The sequence below is a fragment of the Hydractinia symbiolongicarpus genome, chromosome 6, assembly GCF_029227915.1.
Source record: "Hydractinia symbiolongicarpus strain clone_291-10 chromosome 6, HSymV2.1, whole genome shotgun sequence".
NCBI classification, from domain to species: domain Eukaryota; kingdom Metazoa; phylum Cnidaria; class Hydrozoa; order Anthoathecata; family Hydractiniidae; genus Hydractinia; species Hydractinia symbiolongicarpus.
In genome coordinates, this window is record NC_079880.1 from 21,450,663 (window position 1) to 21,469,030 (window position 18,368).

The following is an 18,368-nucleotide window of genomic DNA, read 5'->3' on the forward strand; positions in this document are numbered from 1 at the left end:
TAACGTTATGTTCGCAACGTCGATGCGACCGACGTAAACCCAACGTCTTTTCATCATTGATTTTACAAAGTCGATGCGCCGGACAATAATCCAACGTTTTTTGAACGTTGGATAGCAACGTCAATGCGCCTGACGTAATTCAACAACTTTTCAACGTTATGTTTGCAGCGTCGATGCGACCGACGTAAATCCAACGTCTTTTAAACGCTGGGTTTGCAACGTCAATGCGCCTGACGTAATTCAACGACTTTTGAACGTTATGTTTGCAGCGTCGATGCAACCGACGTAAATCCAACGTCTTTTAAACGCTGGGTTTGCAACGTCGATGCAACTGACGTAAATCCAACGTCTGTTCATCGTCACATGCATTGATTCAACGTTAAAGTGTACACTAGGATACTTTACGGTAACATCCGTCAAAATGAAGTATTAAAGACGCAATAAAAACAAGAATATGACGCGTATTGAATAAAAGTATTTGCACTGGATTTTTTTATATCTATTGTATAAATAAACTGCAGCCTGTTTATCACATATCGAAAACAACCATGTCAGAGTACGTGTTTTAAAGCCAAACGTAAAGAAAAAAAGAAGTGATCCTGCCAAAAACAGATTTCATTCCGATACTAAAGCAAACTCAAGTAATTTAATTTTTTTTGCCTCTTTCATTTATTTTTTTAAGTATTTCTAACTCACTCAAAAGGCAGCTATGTCTATAGCACTTTAGTCAATAACAACAGCTTGTGAGAGAGTTAAGATTTTAGGCCATCCCCCATTAAACAATGAGTGAGATTTTAAGCCATTCCCCAGTAAACCATCAGTGTAAAGATGTTAAACCAACCCCCCATCAAATGATGAATGTAAGGAGTGTAAAGATTTAAAAGATTGTAAAAACACTTTTTTTCATCAAAAGCCCTAACATAAACACAAGTACAATATGTAATGTCACAAATGGCGTTTTTTCACCCACCCCCGTTTTCCCCTCCCCCCCATTCTACCCTCGTCACAATGTGAGTAATCAGTGGGTATATATTGGTATTAATTATGAAGTCACATGAGACGTCTGCACTTAATAATGGATTTGTTACTTAAACAAAAATGTTTATAATAGGAAGTTGGTGTTGAAGACTTTAAGTTTTTTTAGCTCAAAATGTTATATATTTTAAACTCAATAAAAAAATATTTTTACAAAATTGTTTTGAAAAACTTCGTAGCAACACAAGATTGCAAATATTTGCTTTTAGAAGTAGCATTTGAGAGAAGTGGAATTTGAGAAATGTAGAACAAAACAACAACATTGTTTTGATAGTGGTGGGTGTTTCTACATTTCTCAAATTCCACTTCTCTCAAATGCTACTTCTAAAAGCAAATATTTGCTTTTAAACGTGTTTAGACACATTATATCCCTGAGCGATAAAGTCAACATGGAGGACTACGTTGTAAGTGACGAGGACAAGAAATTAGTCTTAGATTTTTATAAAAGTTTATATTCGAATACAGAAAATTTATCTGGAGTTTATGATGATGTTTCATCCATATATGATAAAGTAAATTCTATTACCAAGTATGCACCATTCAAAAGACTTGCAAAAGATATAGCCGAATTTCTGGACCATAAACATTTGCAAGAAAAAAGAATCTTAGATGTTGGATGTGGTAATGGAAATCTTGGAAAATCTCTTGTTGAAGAAGGATTTAAAAACATCGATGGATTAGATATATCGGAGAAGTTGTTGGAAATGTGTAAAGAGACGAAATGTTACAATAAATTGCTTAAAGGTATCTTTTATTAATTTTTGAATGCTTTTCCCTAACTTTAAAAAACACTTCTTCCGACGACTGAGACAATTTTAAGACCAGCCTAACCGTATTTTTCTCAAAAAATGTAACCAAGACAGTTTCGCAATTTGTTTTCTTGTAAATAATCTTTTGCAGTCTGTGGAGGGTATTACCTTTTTCTTCATTCTTTACGCCATTAACTTTAAAATTGTTAAGCTCTTTTCCACATTAGTATGCTTTTATGGCGTCTGCAACGTCTCTAGGCAAGACATACCACATCCCCTTAATCGATAGTCTATTTTAGTGCCATTGACAAGCAATCCAACACCAGGTATTGAAGAGAATACTTACGACATTGCTGTTTCTAGTGGATGCTATGTCGCGAGTCACATTCCTCTGGATACGTTATTTGAACTGACACGTATAGTGAAGCCTGGTGGTTATATATTCTACACTCTTCATGACCCTAACTACACGATGGATTATATGAATTGGCATGGCAAGATAATGAAAGAAAAGAAAGCTGATTTGATCTCGATGACACGGGCACCGTACAGATTGGAACCAAAGAATGATTTTAAACCAACCTACGGCTATTATGTGCTGTTTAAAGTGTTATAAAACATGAAGTAAATAAGTCAATTCACATTTTCATGAAATTTTATTTTACCATCGTTTTTGCTGTCTGTGATTCTTGCTGACTGCGCGCCAATTTAAAAACCTGGAGATTTGCAGCAGAAAGTGCCATCATAAACTCACCTTTTTTTATAGTAACACCCCTCCCCCACACCCCTCCATTCAAATAAATTTCATTATTTTCTCCGAGCAGGCGGGCTGGGATACTCGAGATAGCGATGCGGGTAATATGTACGACGGATAGTGACTAGTCTATTATTATAATAATGTGTAATACGGCAATGTGATCAGAATTTTAAGACTGGTTAATTCTTTTCGTTTGGTGCTTTATTTACTCCCGCTTGTCAACAAAAACAATCAAATCGAATAATGTGAAAAGAGAAAATTAAAAAAAAAATTCGTTTATCAACGGGTCCTTACCGGCATCTTTTAATTTTCCACTCAGGTTTTTCTTTTTTGTGTGAGCCAATGATAGTAGTTGCGCAAATCAACTCATGGATTCCTGTAGATTCTTTTCCGCAGACTAACGACTGGTACTAGATTATAACAAAACGCAGTTCTGCTCATGCGATTTTGATGGCCGTAGATGGAATCCAGTTCACTGCCAGACAGTAATACAATGTACAAAATAGCTTCGCTTCATGTTAAATTTGTACTATAAAAGTACAAGCATCATAGATTAGGTGCATAAAACACTTTCCAGTATTTTTGGCTTGAGCTAATTTATTTAAAAGAAAACAGCCAAAAACTTAAAGTGATTGACCATGTTAATTCTTATGACCTCACAATAAATGACTAATCCAAAAAAATGGTGAATGAACCATTTTCATTAGAACTGATGTATGTACATCTGCGGTTAAAAACCCTCTGGTATATATTACAAACCCATTTAAGGAGCATCAATGACATACATGGTGAGCAAGGGTTTCGAGTTTCACTATAAGGTATTACAATTAGATCTCGAATCTCAGTCTGCGCGTGTGTATATCTAATGTTCCTACCTATCTATTAAACCTGTCATTTTGGTATGGTTTCGAAAAAAATATGTGTGATGGCAGCACTTCAAATATATTGGAGACGAATTGAATGAATCACAACAGATTTGTACAACAACAAAAGTCGATACACCATCGATTAAATAGTATGAGCTTAGGTGTACTTTTGTGTACATTCAGTGACTTGTTTTTCAATTGGATTTTTTTCCTTTACTTCTTTCTTCTTCTTCGTCATTTTTCTGTTCATATATTTACATTTTTTTTGAAGGAAAGGGGAAGAAGCAGGACCCGTTGGAAAACAGAAAATGTATCCATTAGTATATTTTATACTTACTTTTAAATGTTATCCTATGAAAATATTTGTTTATAATAATAATAATTCGACGTAGAAAAGTATTAAAAGCGAATTAAAAACTATAACCTGACGACTACTGAATGATAGTATTTGCATTGGCAATTTTTATTGTTATTGTGATAAGAAACTGCGGCCTGTTCAATCATTTTTCATCATAATGATTAAACTACCACCTTCAGTAAAGTTATTTTTAGCGCACCTACTTGGTGTTTTCTCTTTTAAAATTCTTACAATTTGTGGATACCACACAACTATAATTATTTATTGGTTTCGGGTCTCACATTAGCGTATCAGATCTTACCATAGGGTTTTGGGTGTCGGTTTGGTCATGCCAGGTGTATATGCATCTCTAATTTTCTTACCCGCCTACTAAACCCAATATTTTGGTACGAGTTTAAAAATATTTCTGCAATCCCAATAAATTACTATACATTACCATGAGTTAGTATCTTCCTCAATATTCTCGCAAGAAGGCATTGGCCAATCAAGTAGATTACAAAGGAAAAGTTGCCTCTCTGATACTAAGGTATTTATTTAGGTATTTTGCAAAGTGCTGTTGCACAATTCGTTGTGCGACGATACTAATTAGATTGAAAATTTTCTTCGTTAATATAGTAGTAGCTAATCCATTTTTATATGCATTGTAAAAATAATCAAGCCGGTTAGATACTAAGGTATTCATGAAATTTTCTTGTTTTTTAATTTTTGCGTAAGGCCTTTGTGTGAATATTAAATTCCGCGAAATTGCAGAAAAAAAAAAATAAGATTTAAAGTTTCGTAGTGACAATTTCATCATATAATTAAAAATCATCAATAACCGCAATCTCGTTCCCAGGGCATCTTGTATCTCATCTGACCCCGGGACGGCGATACGAACATGGCCCTGGAGGAGGCTGGTCCGATATGAAACCTGATTGGCGCGGATATGTCACATAATTATTGCGTGATACAAAACATTTTGGCGAGACGGTGAGTCTGTGACGAACAGGCGGAAGCTGTTCGTATCACAATGGCGGAGGAGCTGTATAAGTATCATGTTTTTTCAAAGTAAAAAATTTAATAAAAAACATTACTAAGCAAATGAGAGTATAAAATAAGACATCATGAAGTAATACTGCTTACATGGAAAAATTTCAATAGCTGGTAAAGTTTAATAAAACTAGAAAAGTAGCTAGCTAGCACACTATACCTAGCAAACTACCAAGATAAGAACAAGAGAAAGAAACTCAACTTGTTTCCAAATGGCCAGGTTCAATTTGCAGCTTTATGCAAAGAATGACGTTACAAAAAAAAAATAAAGTTATTGACTTGAAACTTGTTATGAAGTACTTTCAGACCAATCCGATAAAAGATAATTTTACACAAGGCATAAAAAAATTACACAGCCACTTGGAGGAAGATAAAAGGTAGGAAGATTTTCTTAAACTGATTCTTGCCAGGCCTTCTTTAACACGCTATGAAGAAATTTCAGAAAGTCGAACTCAATTAAATTTTAAATGACACTTTGATTGAGAGCTTAATTGACTTGAGATTTGGTAAGATATGGTTTTAGATTGGTTTGATGAAATTGAGCCAAAAAATAGTTCTATTATCATCATACTTTCTGAGTATCAAGAATTTAGCCCTTTTCAGATACGCAGAAATAGGTCAGATAAGATTTAACCTAAAATTATGCCAGTAAACGAAAAAATTAGTTGCAAAGAATATCTTTTTGCTGATATATTTTTTTGATTGGATGCTCTTATGGGAATACTGAAATAATCTTCACGGTTAGCTAGTTTGGCATTTTAAGTATTTTCCCAGAAGAATGAAAACAAAAAAATAGATGTATATAGCAATTAAAAATCGTTTTTTAAAAAGTAGCAGAATTTTCATGAGCTCTAAAAAGTGCGACTTTATGGAATTAATTTTGGTCCAAATTCCCTAAAGTAATTTCCTCAAAAAATTATTCCCCAAACATTTTGTTCTTTTAAGGCGCATCAGCAATCTTTGCTGTTGGTAAAGTCAGACAAAGCAGACAAAACATGTGGACTTGTTGATTTCAATTTTCAAACCAGTTTGCTTTTGATAAAACTTTTATATTATTTATGTTTGTATTTATGTGCAATAAAATGTGAGCTTGTTGAGTAAAAAATAAAATTTTAAAAGCATATCATTAGGAAAAAAAAAGCAGAATTTACCCAACCAATTCAGTAAAATACACATAACTAAATTGCTTGAATTTTTTCAAGTAAACAGCAGCCAGCCTAAATAACATGATTGTATATTTATACATTTAGAAAACAATCAAGGGCAATATGCCAGCAGTTTGTGTGTTGCGTATGAGAGGAATCAAAACAAACTCGCCTCACGTATCTGTGACGTAAAACGCCGACCTTGCTTAGCTTTACAAGGTTATATATAAAACTTTGGAGATTTCTCATTAAATATTACACACAGAAAAACTGTGTATTGAAAGCTCACGTGACGAGGCCTCCTCAAGGGCCATGTATCGCCTTCCCGGGGTCAGAAAAGATACAAGATGTCCTGGGTACGAGCTTGCAATAACTGCCATAAGTGTTGGTTGACGTAAATCTAAAATCTACATTTAAAAGATGTGCGATTATGCGCTTAAAGTTTTTTATATATCAAAATTCCTTTTTTAAGCCCTTGAGCTTATTAAATTTTTGTGGTTTTAGACGGGGGACGATTATTAGAAGGGAGCTAAATTAAAGGAGGGGGCTAAAAAGAAGAATTACGGTACATTTCCCCAAAAGAGTATGCGCAAATTAAACGTGCGCTAAAGGAGGGTGCGCGAATAAAAACTGCGCAAAATTTCAAACTCGGGAGAGCGCAAAAATTTAATGAAATGAATTCCCGGCGCTATAATACCTCTGTTTACTTAACCACCTTTATTTTATGATAAGGTAAAAGCCGGTGGTAGGAATATTTAAGTAAATGTCATATGGTGGTTTAAGCTATATTTTACAAATTGTGAAAAAGAGTGGGAAATTTATTTAGCTTATGATCTTTTACTGTAATGTCAGACAGAATAATGTTTCAGACGAACTATGTCCGATGACAGGATCAATTCTCCTTACTCCACAAATCCTAATTGTTTCTTTACGTCTCTCTTAATTACTCTCCTCCACACCACCACAGTACAAAAACTTGGTTCAAATGTTTCATTAACAACATAATGGTTTCATACTGGCATTTGAGGTGTACTGACAAGGTTTATAGTTTAAATAACAAGAACTTGCAACGCAATTAACTAAAGGTATGTTTAAAAAAGAATAGTTAATTGATATGTCTGTAGGTATAGATTCAGAAAGCAGATTTTGCACTCATATATCAATAAAAAACCCACAGCGAAGACATTTTTTTATCCATCCTGTTGAGCATATGTTTTGCAGGACTTTTAGAAGTAAAAACAAATAACATTTCAATGATTCTTCAATTTAAGTTGCCCAAGGCAAACGTGAGTCCGTAAACGCTAGAAAAAAACATGTTGTTGTATTTCCTTCCCAAGAATATGAACATTAAATAAAAATGCAAATTTTTCGATAGTTCAAAGTTACAAATATTTCTATCCAATCTGTCTACCATTTTTCGACCGCATTTATTAGTATTGCAAAAGAATTTTTAACGTGTGCTCTAACTTCCAGAGCAGTTATGTTTTCACAAAATTTAATGCTACAGTACGACAGAAAAAAAAATTAAAATGTAATAACAAATTAAAAATATTAAAAAATCGTCGCAGTTTGCGCAAAAGCTGTTGTAAAGAGGGTGCAGTGGACAAAAATGATGTCATTGGACAAAACAGCTGGTAAATGATAATTATTTCATTAAAAATATTAAAAAATCGTCGCACTTTGCGCAAAAGCTGTTGTAAAGAGGGTGCAGTGGACAAAAATGATGTCATTGGACAAAACAGCTGGTAAATTATAATTATTTCATTAAAAATAAATTATTACTTAGAAAAAAATATTATTATTATTGCAAGTATTCATAGCTTATCCACTTATCTATATAGGTTATATCCATCGATTTAAGGATTCTACGAAGGAGGTTTTTCTCTTTTAAGCCTCCTTCTTGCTTCTACTAAACAGAATTAGCTAGCTCTGCTAACATTTTTTAATACATGACCATGAATTTAAGATTATATTTTAATTAAATTTTGAACAAAACAAAAAAAAAGAAAATTTCGCAATGTTTTTTAGACATTAATTACGCCTCACAACATTCCGACTAGACAATCAACCACAGTTACTCAACACATAAACAAATTAGTGATTCAAAGTATATTTGAGGCAGCTCTTCCCAACTCCTATCAAACTCTTGCAAGCCGTGTTAAGAATGGAAGCACTTCCGGCTTACCAACCCTTATTTATAACAAAAAATGCACTTTTACTTGTCTTGTAACATACAGTCATGGTAACAAGATGCGCAAAGCAAAAAAAAAAAAAAAATACTTTACCGATTCACAGAAATACTTTTGATCGATTTTTGCGATATATAACATCTTATCAACTGTCCCATAGATAACTGATACAAATAGTGTCAACATCAGTTGGCCCACGGCACTTCGCTTGTATGTATCAACAACTCCGATTAAGTTTTAAAGATATATAATCCAGTCCAATAACAGAGTCAACCTATGCCCGCCTGATGTTTAGGAAAGAATAAATAAATATCCTCTTTCGAAGGTGAATCTCGGCTGACATTCACACGCGACCGGGAAAAAGTACGCCTTATGGAGTGTCTACTTTAAGGAGGTTTTCTACCCTGAAACTGTACAAAGAAATATAAAAGCATACATTTCATAACTGCATTTTTTAAGTGATCTTATTCTAAAAAATATTTCCTATCGCTAAAGGATTAAGATACGAGTGGAATTGTATTGATTGTTGCTACAGTGGTATACAGTTTAATAAATTTATCCAATTTATGGTAATTTCTTCTTGTGTTAAATTTAAAATACAACAATTAAAGTTAGGCTATAATTAAATCTAAACTAACCACCGCGATAAAACTTTGTTTTTAATTTTTCTTTCGTTGCTTGGATTCCCCAACCTTTTCAGTCTTGCCTGTTTTACAAATGCGCATAAGAAATTAGACTTGAGTTATTATTGTTTTGTCTTTCCGCCATTTTTGTGACTTCACCATACTCATAAGTTGTCTAGTTACCGACAATGTTAATTTAATTGGTGTTGAGCGTTGACATTGAAGGGTTTTTACAGCTTCATCGAGTTGATTTCTTTAATCGCTATTTTACAAAACGATAATTTTTTAAAATAATAATTTCTTATAATAAGGCACGCCCCGTTCGCAATACAGTCATAGTGGGATGATATACATTTTGTCATATGACTAATACTCCGTTTTCCAAAACATAATTATTTTTTGCATATATTCTTATTTGTTGTTTTATTCAAATATATCGGTAAATATTTGTCTTAAATTTATTGTATGTTCTTTTAAAGCTTTTATATAGTTTAACATTTCTTTTGTTTGTTCAAACGATTAAAAAAAATCTAATCTCTTCAAATAACTTGTCAGGGTAGTATAATGTGCAGTAATATTTGGCAAATATTCTGATGTATACAGGTAGTTTTAGACGGTGAATTATTTCATAAATTATACATCAATTTTACTAAATATAGAATACTTAACGGAATAATTAATAGTGTACCGAAAATTATTGAAAAATTATTACCAGAAGCAAAAAAATACTTCAGTTTAGCTACGAATAAAATCAAAACGTTTTGATTTTATTTAGGAAAAGTTAAACAACAACCAAAGAGTACCGACATCCGATAGTACGTGTGGCTCTAAATTTAGCAACTTCTAAAGAATTATCGTGCAGTAAAGTTTTACTTTTGAATAATAAGTTAAAATGAATGAAGCTTTGACGTAACAAACTCACCAGATGAGGAATATTTTGATGAATAACTCATAGTAAATTTGAACGTAAATTAAATTATTACAATATTTTTCTGTTACATTATTTAGTATCTTTGCGCAAATAATCTATCGTCTAAATGGACCTTAATAATTAATGTAATAAGATAGGTAGTCGCGATTTCTGTGCATGTTATATACTGTTGTATAATCAAGGTGGCTGTGTGAAAAGCAATGCGTCAAATTCTTTTCAATCCCACTTGCTTTCTTTTTTACAGCTTGAGAAAAGTCAAAGTTTAAACTGATTACAAGATGGCAGGTGCAGAAAAACTGGACATTGAAACCAGAGAGCAAAAGACAAAACCACAAAGCTCGCTAAAGCGTAAACTGTTAATCACTGCAATTGTTCTTATTATCATTATAATAATTGTCGTCATCATAATAGTTGCAGTGAAAAGTAAAGATTCAGACGATAAAAACGAAACAAATAGTCGAAGCAAAAGAGCACTAGCTGTTTTAGATGAATACCCCTTAATTGATGGACATAACGATCTACCTTGGCAATTACGAATTAATTACAAGAATCAACTTTCCAAGGTAATTTCTTTTAAACATACTTGTCAGGTTTTGAAAAAGTATTTTTGTCTTATACTACCCAAACCATAAATACTGGGCACTCCTTATTTGTATATATTCATTTTCGCGAAGATATATATGTATTTTTAATTTTTTAAAAAATTCAGTCAGACTGCGATATAGCCTTACCACTTCTGATGTGAAATGATTGGTCGAACACACAAATATTTAAAACAAAATAAAAAAAAGCTTTTTAACTAACGTAGTTCTAACAATGAAGAGGCAGATAATCAACATACAACACAATGTATATAAAAACGCTACATCTGCTGCGTATAATAAGATCTACTGAGTGTAAAAACTAAATTCTTTGCTCTTAAAGAATTAATAACAAAAAATCAAGAACGCTTCTTCATGAAATTCAATATTTATTCCTGACTTTTGACAACACAAATTTTAGTTTTTTTACATCTTTCATCAAGATTAGTTTCTCAATAAATGTGAATTGGTAGTAACATTAGCAAGGAATACGCATAATTCGTTTTCCGATAGTGGATTATGACTAGAACTATTTTTTGAAAGGTGAAAAAGTACAATCCTTGCAGCATCAGTCTGAACGCAGGATTTTATTTGTTTTTTTATTCATCCAATATTATTTACTGCGACATAGTAAAATTTACAATGTTTTATTTAGGTCAATTTAAATGACAAGTACATCAAGGGATATGATAACAACAGAAAGTTGCATAATCTTCATACCAGCATCCCATTATTGAAGGAGGGAAAAGTTGGTGGACAATTTTGGGCCGCTTACCTGTCATGTAAAACACGTGAGAATGATGCAATTCGAAATGTTTTGGAACAAATTGACGTCATCAAGAGATTTTCCAAACAGTATAACGACACTTTTGAATTTGTAACTACCGCTGATGGAATTCTCAAAGCGCACAAAGATAAAAAAATTGCTTCACTTATTGGTATGTTCGTATGATTCCGTTTGTTTTATTCTATAAGCCAAACTATCTATTTACTATCTATCTACTATCTTTTACTTATCTTCCTAACATCTCAAGGCAATAAAAAATACCTGACATACTCCAGAGTTTAATTTTACCACTACACAACCACATGGGAACAGGAAATGTCAAAACAATAGTTTAATAACAACTCCATGTGGTCATATATAACAAGTGAAATGGAATTCCTCTTTTTGTATTTTTGCAATCAGATTGTCTATTTACAACTTCAACGAGCGTTGTGTAACAAACAAAGTTAAAGGAATGTTGAAATGTCTCTCTAACTATACACAATCTCAGCAGTTATTTAGCACTGCTTTGTGTCTGATCGCTGTAGGTTAATAAGATTAGTTACCGCGAAGATTGTCTGGTGAAGACTAATTTTTGTGTGTTCTACATGGATTTTTTGCAAAGATTAATTTTTCCAATCATTACTAATAGAAACATTAATAAAATCGAAAAGCAGTATATATAATAGTAGGACAATATTCAGAATATAAAAGAAAAAAATAATATGATTAATCTTGATTTTTTTAAAACTTAAAAAAGAAAATTTACCGGATTTACAATGTCGGGTATGAAGCCTACTGTTGTTTCTCGCAAATACGTTACTTTTGCGAAAATGGCAAAAAAAAATTAACTTCGGGAAAATCAATCGCGAAAATTTCGTAAAGAGTTGACGCACCAAAACGATTTGTTTAAAATCTGTTTAACTTTTCTACTTTGTAATCATCACAAAAAAATTATACGTAAATCAGACTTGTCTTAACACTTTAAAAACAACGTGATATTATAGCTGCGATAGTATGTTTCTCTACGTTGTCTTTTTTTGCAATCTCAAAACAAGTCGCAAAATTTTCGTAAAAATAGAATTTGGACCAAAATTAACTAGTCTGTATAACAGTATAACAATTGTTACATCTAAAAGCAAAAAAATAATTTAGTCTTTCTTTTTAGGTGTTGAAAGTGGAATGGCTATTGATTCAAGTTTAGCAGTGTTACGTATGCTGTACGAACTTGGTACACGTTATATGACAATCACTCACTCATGCAACGAGCCTTGGGCTGACAATTGGAAAGTCGATAATGTAAGTTGTTTAAATGACCTTAACCTTATTCATCCTGGGGTAAAGGGGGGAGGGCAAAAATACCCATACAATTTTCCTTGTTTTGGGTTGTACGAATAATTAAAAAACAAGCCTCAAATGATCAATGTCAGCAATAATTTTTGCAGACGTCCGCATTTTTTGGTAATGTTCTAGTTTTTAAGGATATACTGTTTGGCCAAACTCGTCCCCAGGGTCTTGTGGCCCCTGAGCTGTTATTACATATTTATAAAGGACATATTTAAGGGTTATTAAGAAAAGTTTTTTTGTTTTCTCTGTTAAAATGATCATAACTGAGATCCGAGAATTAAAACTCTATTCCTACCAGTTTTAAAATGTGAACTTTTGCCATGTTGTTCTTAATTGTATATATAAACCGTCAGCAAGAAAAGAAGCTCTTTTTTGCAAATTAATATTTACGGATTTTGCAAGATCTTATTTCGTAAAAGGAACAACATTTGATATCATTTAACGATACATTTAAGTAATGGGTTATGTCATATACGTGCAGGGTATTTATTCTTAAAATGCTATTTGTACTTGGCCACGATGTCAAAAAATGCCAGGAAAAATGAAAAATGAAAACCTAGAAAGTATAGCTAATTCAAAATATTTCTTTATGTCTAAATAGGAATGAAAAATTCGCGAGAGTTTTCTTCATTTAAAAGGCAATATGCTAAAAAAGCGCAAAATTTACATTTAAGTGCGTCACTTGATGTACATTTCATGAGCCTGGTTAATATATCAAATAAGCTCATTATATTTACCTACTTACATACACAAGTTTTAATGTTTATGTTTTTCTTACGCATGCCTGCAAAAAACCGGAATTAGGTGAAGAAAGTCAAATTATGGTTAAAAACTTTCGTACTGTGGCTACTCACATCTTTTCACTGATATGTGTTTAAATCTAGACTATATTCAAATTATATATATACATATATATAATAGTTTTAATTTGAAAAGATACCTCATCCTGAGAATAAAGTTTGGAACGGACTATGGATTTATGGCGCCGTAGTTTAGTGGTTATCACTCTTGAACTTTGCGCAGGAGACCGATTCCCCTTGGCGGCGATTCAATGTGGGCAATTGAATATAACCATAGCCTCGGGTTAACCCAAGCCATAGTAGGGAAATTGGGGAGTGGCATACACTGTGTGGGCTGTTGGATGTTGCAGGGAGTCGTCTGGCAGAACGCCGACCCTAACTGGGCTTGCGTAGCTCAAAGAGAGCAATAAATACTCCAGGACTCCCCATCAAACCCATGGCCCCTCCTGAAAATAATAGACAGGGTATATCCCCCGCTATTTGTGAGGCTAACCATGTAAAATATGCACATCTATCTATCTCTAGTACATGCCCTACCACCTGCATTATTTTTCATGTTGATTTGCGTAAGAGGTTTGGGAACTATGAACAACACATATCACTATGAAAGTCAGATTCATGGTTTTTATGTGACAGATAATTTAGCAAATTTGCCCACATAAGATAATTAGAGAGAACACAGCCAGCTTTTCACCAAAATATTTTTCAAAATAGACTCAAAAATTGACTAACACCATTGAGTTTTGTACTCAACTAGGGTAATAAATTAATTTAACAACATCGACATACATATATATGACCACTAGGTATTAATTAAGATGTTCACGTAATTTTGATGGTATACGCTAGCTAGTTAACTACCAGTACTGCAGGGAAAGACAAACACCGCACATATATCAACTTATTTATTGAGATAAATTTGTTTTGTATCATGTAGAACTAGAAATGATATCTTTTTCTAACATATTTCCCGAAAAGTCTCCCTAAAGTTAATGCAAAACTTTAGCCAGTCCTTTTATCTACGCTACTACAAAATAATTGACCGCCATATTTGTTGTATTCTTATTTACATAAAACTCCCTGGCGGGGCAGATTGACCTTTTTGCAGGGCGATAAATATTGATAAATTAGTTTTCAGGTATAATTATCATAAATTATTATAAGCGATCATGTGACCAACCTGTTCCAGGGCCTTTTCGCCGCCATCAACTTATCAACAAGGAAAAATGCCCTGGGAACGAGGTTGCTATTTGGCTTGTACATTTGGCGTTTAAATAACCAAATTATGTATCAATTTATTTCTTTATTGACATTTTAACAATTAAGCCATAATCTATTAACTTATTTAGGAGCTAGTCATACAAAAATTCCAAAAAATATCAAGACCGTTTTTAAAAAAGATATGGCGTTTATTTTGGCATTTTTGATTGGAAAGATACTTAAATCTTTCAAGATATCTAATTTTGCTGGGTGTCCAGCTAAATCCAACCATATCTCACTAAACGGAAAAAGAACAAAAATTTATAAGGCGTAAAGGGTGTTAGCTCAATAAATCCCTGGAGCGTTAGTGGGCGTTTATAGAAAGTGCCGTAAAGTGTATAAATAACAAAAACATATGAGATAAATTTTAAAAATAGGCTTGACACTTGAATTTTTTCATATAACTTCTATAAAAAATACGCACATTAACAGTCTCTTTACCCTTACTACCCTAAGACCTGGCCCAAAAATAAATTAGGCCAAAAAAGTTTATACAAATTTTCTCCAAAGCAAAAATTGTATTCTTAGGTAAACTCCACAGATCCAGCTCGAAGTAATGGCCTCTCAGCTTTTGGAGAGGAAGTGATTTTGGAGATGAATCGACTGGGAATGCTGGTTGATTTAAGTCATGTATCTTACCAAACTATGAAAGTCGCCTTGCAAATTACACGTGCACCTGTGATATTCAGTCACAGTGGAGTTTATGCGGTTTGTAATCACAACAGAAATGTCAGGTAAGTTGTAGTTGTTGAATGTTTCCTTCACCAAAAGAATAAATCAAATTTACGTTTGCGTACTAATTTTTGCGCACATATTTCGCATGCAGTATTTTTCGCGAAATAGTAATGTAAACGTTATTAAATTAAGAACGTCTTAAAAATTACAAATAAAAAGGCAAAGCTTTTCGTAAGTAAAATCTTTTACGTCGTTAGGTGAGTATATAACTCACGTTCCTGACAATGTAAGAGTTTCTACTTACGAAAGGATTTATATCTTTAATTGTACATTTTTAGTGCCAAAGAAAACAATTTTAATAATGAAAACGCATTCCAAACATCAGGGTTCAGACAAAAGAGAGAAGTGTTTCTTTCGTTTCTTGAATAAAAGTATATTTTCGTGCGTATTTTTTCTTGCACCATACATTTTGCTTTTAGTTTCTGATTCTAAATTTCGCTAGTTTGTCATTTTTAGGGACGACATCTTACACGAGGTTAAAAAAAATGGTGGCGTTGTGATGGTAGTTTTTTATAACGCTTATGTAAACTGTGCACCAAATAAGACCAACACAACAACAGTTGAATCTGTGTTACGTCACATCAACTATATAAAGAATCTGATTGGCTCAGAATATGTTGGAATAGGAAGCGATTATGATGGAGTGCCAGATGTGCCAGAAGGTAGGTGGAAATGTTCCTGAACCTGTTTCTTTAAACCCTATTTAGGTTAGGCTAAAAAACCAAAGTGACCTACCCCTGGTTTTTCCTTTTGTAACTTCTAATTGCCTTATAGAATTCACTTAAAACCTAAGTAACTGAGTTTTTAATCTACAAGGCATTGACTAATATCAAGAATATAAAAATGCGCCACCAACATGTTGTCATTTACGCCCTTTGTCCATTGGCCGCAAGGGATACTTATAACTTTGTTCCTATTGAACAGAACAGTTCTGGTTATACCTGCTATCTGCAAGTATCTCTTGAATTAGGGCTGTAGTTACAAAGTAAAAAGTCTAGAACGTTTTTGCCACCACTCTAATTTTGATCGAGCCACTCACACACCAACTTGGATAGGATCAACTTACTCGTTATGTTTGTGCACTGAAAGTTATTATGGGCTGTAATAAAGATTAAAGCACACAAATTTTTATTAGTATTTATAGTTTTTATTTGGTATGAAAATCAGATATTATTATGCTCGAAGAATTGACAAAATTAGAAAAAGAAAGAAACAAAGAAATTTTTGTTGTTTTAGGGTTAGAGAACGTCTCAAAATATCCCAACATTTTCATGAAATTAGCAGAACAAGGATGGAGTGACACAGAATTGAAAAACTTAGCTGGTGCTAATTTAATTCGTGTTTTCAAAAAAGCGGAAGAGATTTCGAAGCAGCTTGCAAGTGAAAAACCAAAAGAAACTTTAATGAAAGTCGAAGAGTTTTTCAACGTCAATGGAACATGCAGAAAAGACTGGTTGGAAGGTCGTAACGCTAGTTTATTGGGAGGGAAATAATAACTTTGCGTAACGTTGGTTTTGTATATTAAGAGATGTTCAACTTTCACGCATGCACTTAAAGAAGAAGAACTTGTGCTCAGACAAGAAAAATCCATAGTGGATTTGCTTACTTGTCCTACTTGAACTTACCTATACTTCTTTTAAACACGTTGGCATAATTCAATGCCTTGGTTCATAATGTATTTATAAGGTTTTTTTTTGTTGTTTTTTATTTATAAACTAGTTGGTAGCCCATGGAAAATTTTGTTTGTCCTGTAGTTCCTTCCAGTCCTCAGATTATCATTCACCGTGCATATCCTAGGCATTGTTTTTTCGCGCATCCTAAGCACAGTGTAGCGATTCTGCTAGTTTTAAACAAAGCACAGCTATTATTGTAAACTAGTTGTTAACCCTTGGCAAAATCCACGGGGTCTTCCGTCTTTATATTACACGCTATTTCGTGTGGCCGTTGCAAGACGCCTTTTTCGCAGACAGACAGACACAATACGGCTAGTAATATAGAGAGATGATTTATAACATTTCCGTTTGTACATACATTTAATTTTTTATGTATTTCACACTAAGAACTATTGTAAATTTATGGATGCCTGAAATATATATGGCTTAATACTGCTTGGAGAAAAATGTACAAGTGAAACATTTGCTAGGACAGAAACAGTAAGTAAGTAACGGGAAGTTTAACGGCGAGACCGTAACTAATTTACATTACCTAGTAGAGAGAGATACGTACAGCTTTTCTCTAACGTGCTTGCCACACCAGCCAATTGGCGGTCAGCACAGATGGTTTTAAGTGAACTGACAACACTACATTTAAAGTGCACTAGAGTGAAAGGTTCGAATCTTATGATTACAAGTTTACCACCACTATACATCTCCATAGATGAAATTTGTCCAATAAGTTTTCGTCATTTGAGAGTTTGAGAAATTTTACGCGCATTGAAAAAAAATTAAGAATCAAAAATATCGCGAGATAAATTGCCATTTGAGATATCCTTGTTTTCTATACTGAAAGAGAAACACAATACGGTTTATTTTCATTCTTAAAAAGAATATAAAAAGTCAAAAGAGAAGTTTTATAAAATTTTGATAAATTTTGAAAAAAAAATTATAAATGATCAGGAAAAAAAAGAGGTCAACTCTTACTAGATTTATTTTTTCATGCTGTGTTTTTTTTTCTTTTTATACTACTACTTCAATTCACACTACAACAATCACGCTATGTATAACACAGCAGGTCAGATTTATGGAGATTGAGAACTGAGCTTAGACCATTTAAGCAACAGATAGCGCACAGACGTTTTGGAAAAAATTTATTGAAAAATAATCAGTGATCACTGAATTAATCCTCAGGAAAAATATATCGCATTTGCTTTTTTGCCTAAATATTTCTGAATTTTAAACCGCGTGACAGACAGAAAGCCACCTTTTATTATAGATGCTACTCGCTAGCCTGTGGAAAAAGCTACGTCTGTCGTGCATATATTTTCACATCGGTATTTCGCACACCTGTTATTATATATTATATAAATTACTGTATGGTAGTCAAATGACTCCTCGTAAAATCAATTTATAGACACTGAAGTATTAAGAACTATTTTTTCTTTTTATTAGAATCTAGTTTATTAGAAAATTTAGGCGTATATTTTGTAAATAACTTGTAGAAAGCTAAATTCAACGTTTTCTTACGATTTTAAAGATTTT

The 18,368-nt window shown here is 33.0% G+C and overlaps 3 protein-coding genes across 8 annotated transcripts in view; 2 read left to right on the forward strand and 1 right to left on the reverse strand.

The window, feature by feature from the left end:
- Positions 1–18,368, reverse strand: part of LOC130647548 (superoxide dismutase [Mn] 2-like) — an 81,729-nt gene that overhangs the window by 50,651 nt on the left and 12,710 nt on the right. The window lies entirely within an intron of this gene.
- LOC130647546 (dipeptidase 1-like) lies at positions 338–16,908 on the forward strand. Of its 5 annotated transcripts, none has more exons than XM_057453438.1 (7): positions 338–641; positions 9,927–10,245; positions 10,919–11,201; positions 12,198–12,328; positions 14,965–15,170; positions 15,628–15,833; positions 16,408–16,908. In XM_057453438.1, the coding sequence occupies exons 2-7, from the start codon at positions 9,961–9,963 to the stop codon at positions 16,662–16,664; spliced, it is 1,368 nt and encodes a 455-aa protein (XP_057309421.1). In that variant the 5' UTR covers positions 338–641; positions 9,927–9,960; the 3' UTR covers positions 16,665–16,908. The 5 variants fall into 5 exon arrangements, with proteins under 5 accessions (XP_057309421.1, XP_057309420.1, XP_057309424.1 ...); XM_057453437.1 differs by lacking the exon at positions 338–641 and adding an exon at positions 6,516–7,024; XM_057453441.1 differs by lacking the exon at positions 338–641 and adding an exon at positions 7,492–7,684.
- LOC130648177 (uncharacterized) lies at positions 783–2,444 on the forward strand. Its single transcript, XM_057454216.1, has 3 exons — positions 783–860; positions 1,251–1,779; positions 2,084–2,444. Exons 1-3 carry the CDS (start codon positions 783–785, stop codon positions 2,398–2,400), a joined length of 924 nt encoding a protein of 307 aa, XP_057310199.1. The 3' UTR covers positions 2,401–2,444.

What these genes read in the sequence shown, in the direction of transcription:
- LOC130647546 (XM_057453438.1), top strand. Translation starts at nt 9,961, where the DNA reads ATGGCAGGTGCAGAAAAACTGGACATTGAAACCAGAGAGCAAAAGACA. An exon ending in ACAAGAATCAACTTTCCAAG is followed by an intron (nt 10,246 to 10,918) that starts GTAATTTCTTTT and finishes TGTTTTATTTAG; the next exon opens with GTCAATTTAAATGACAAGTA. An exon ending in AGTGCCAGATGTGCCAGAAG is followed by an intron (nt 15,834 to 16,407) that starts GTAGGTGGAAAT and finishes TTGTTGTTTTAG; the next exon opens with GGTTAGAGAACGTCTCAAAA.
- LOC130648177 (XM_057454216.1), top strand. Translation starts at nt 783, where the DNA reads ATGAGTGAGATTTTAAGCCATTCCCCAGTAAACCATCAGTGTAAAGAT. An exon ending in CCCCCCATCAAATGATGAAT is followed by an intron (nt 861 to 1,250) that starts GTAAGGAGTGTA and finishes TTTTAGAAGTAG; the next exon opens with CATTTGAGAGAAGTGGAATT. An exon ending in TTACAATAAATTGCTTAAAG is followed by an intron (nt 1,780 to 2,083) that starts GTATCTTTTATT and finishes AGTCTATTTTAG; the next exon opens with TGCCATTGACAAGCAATCCA.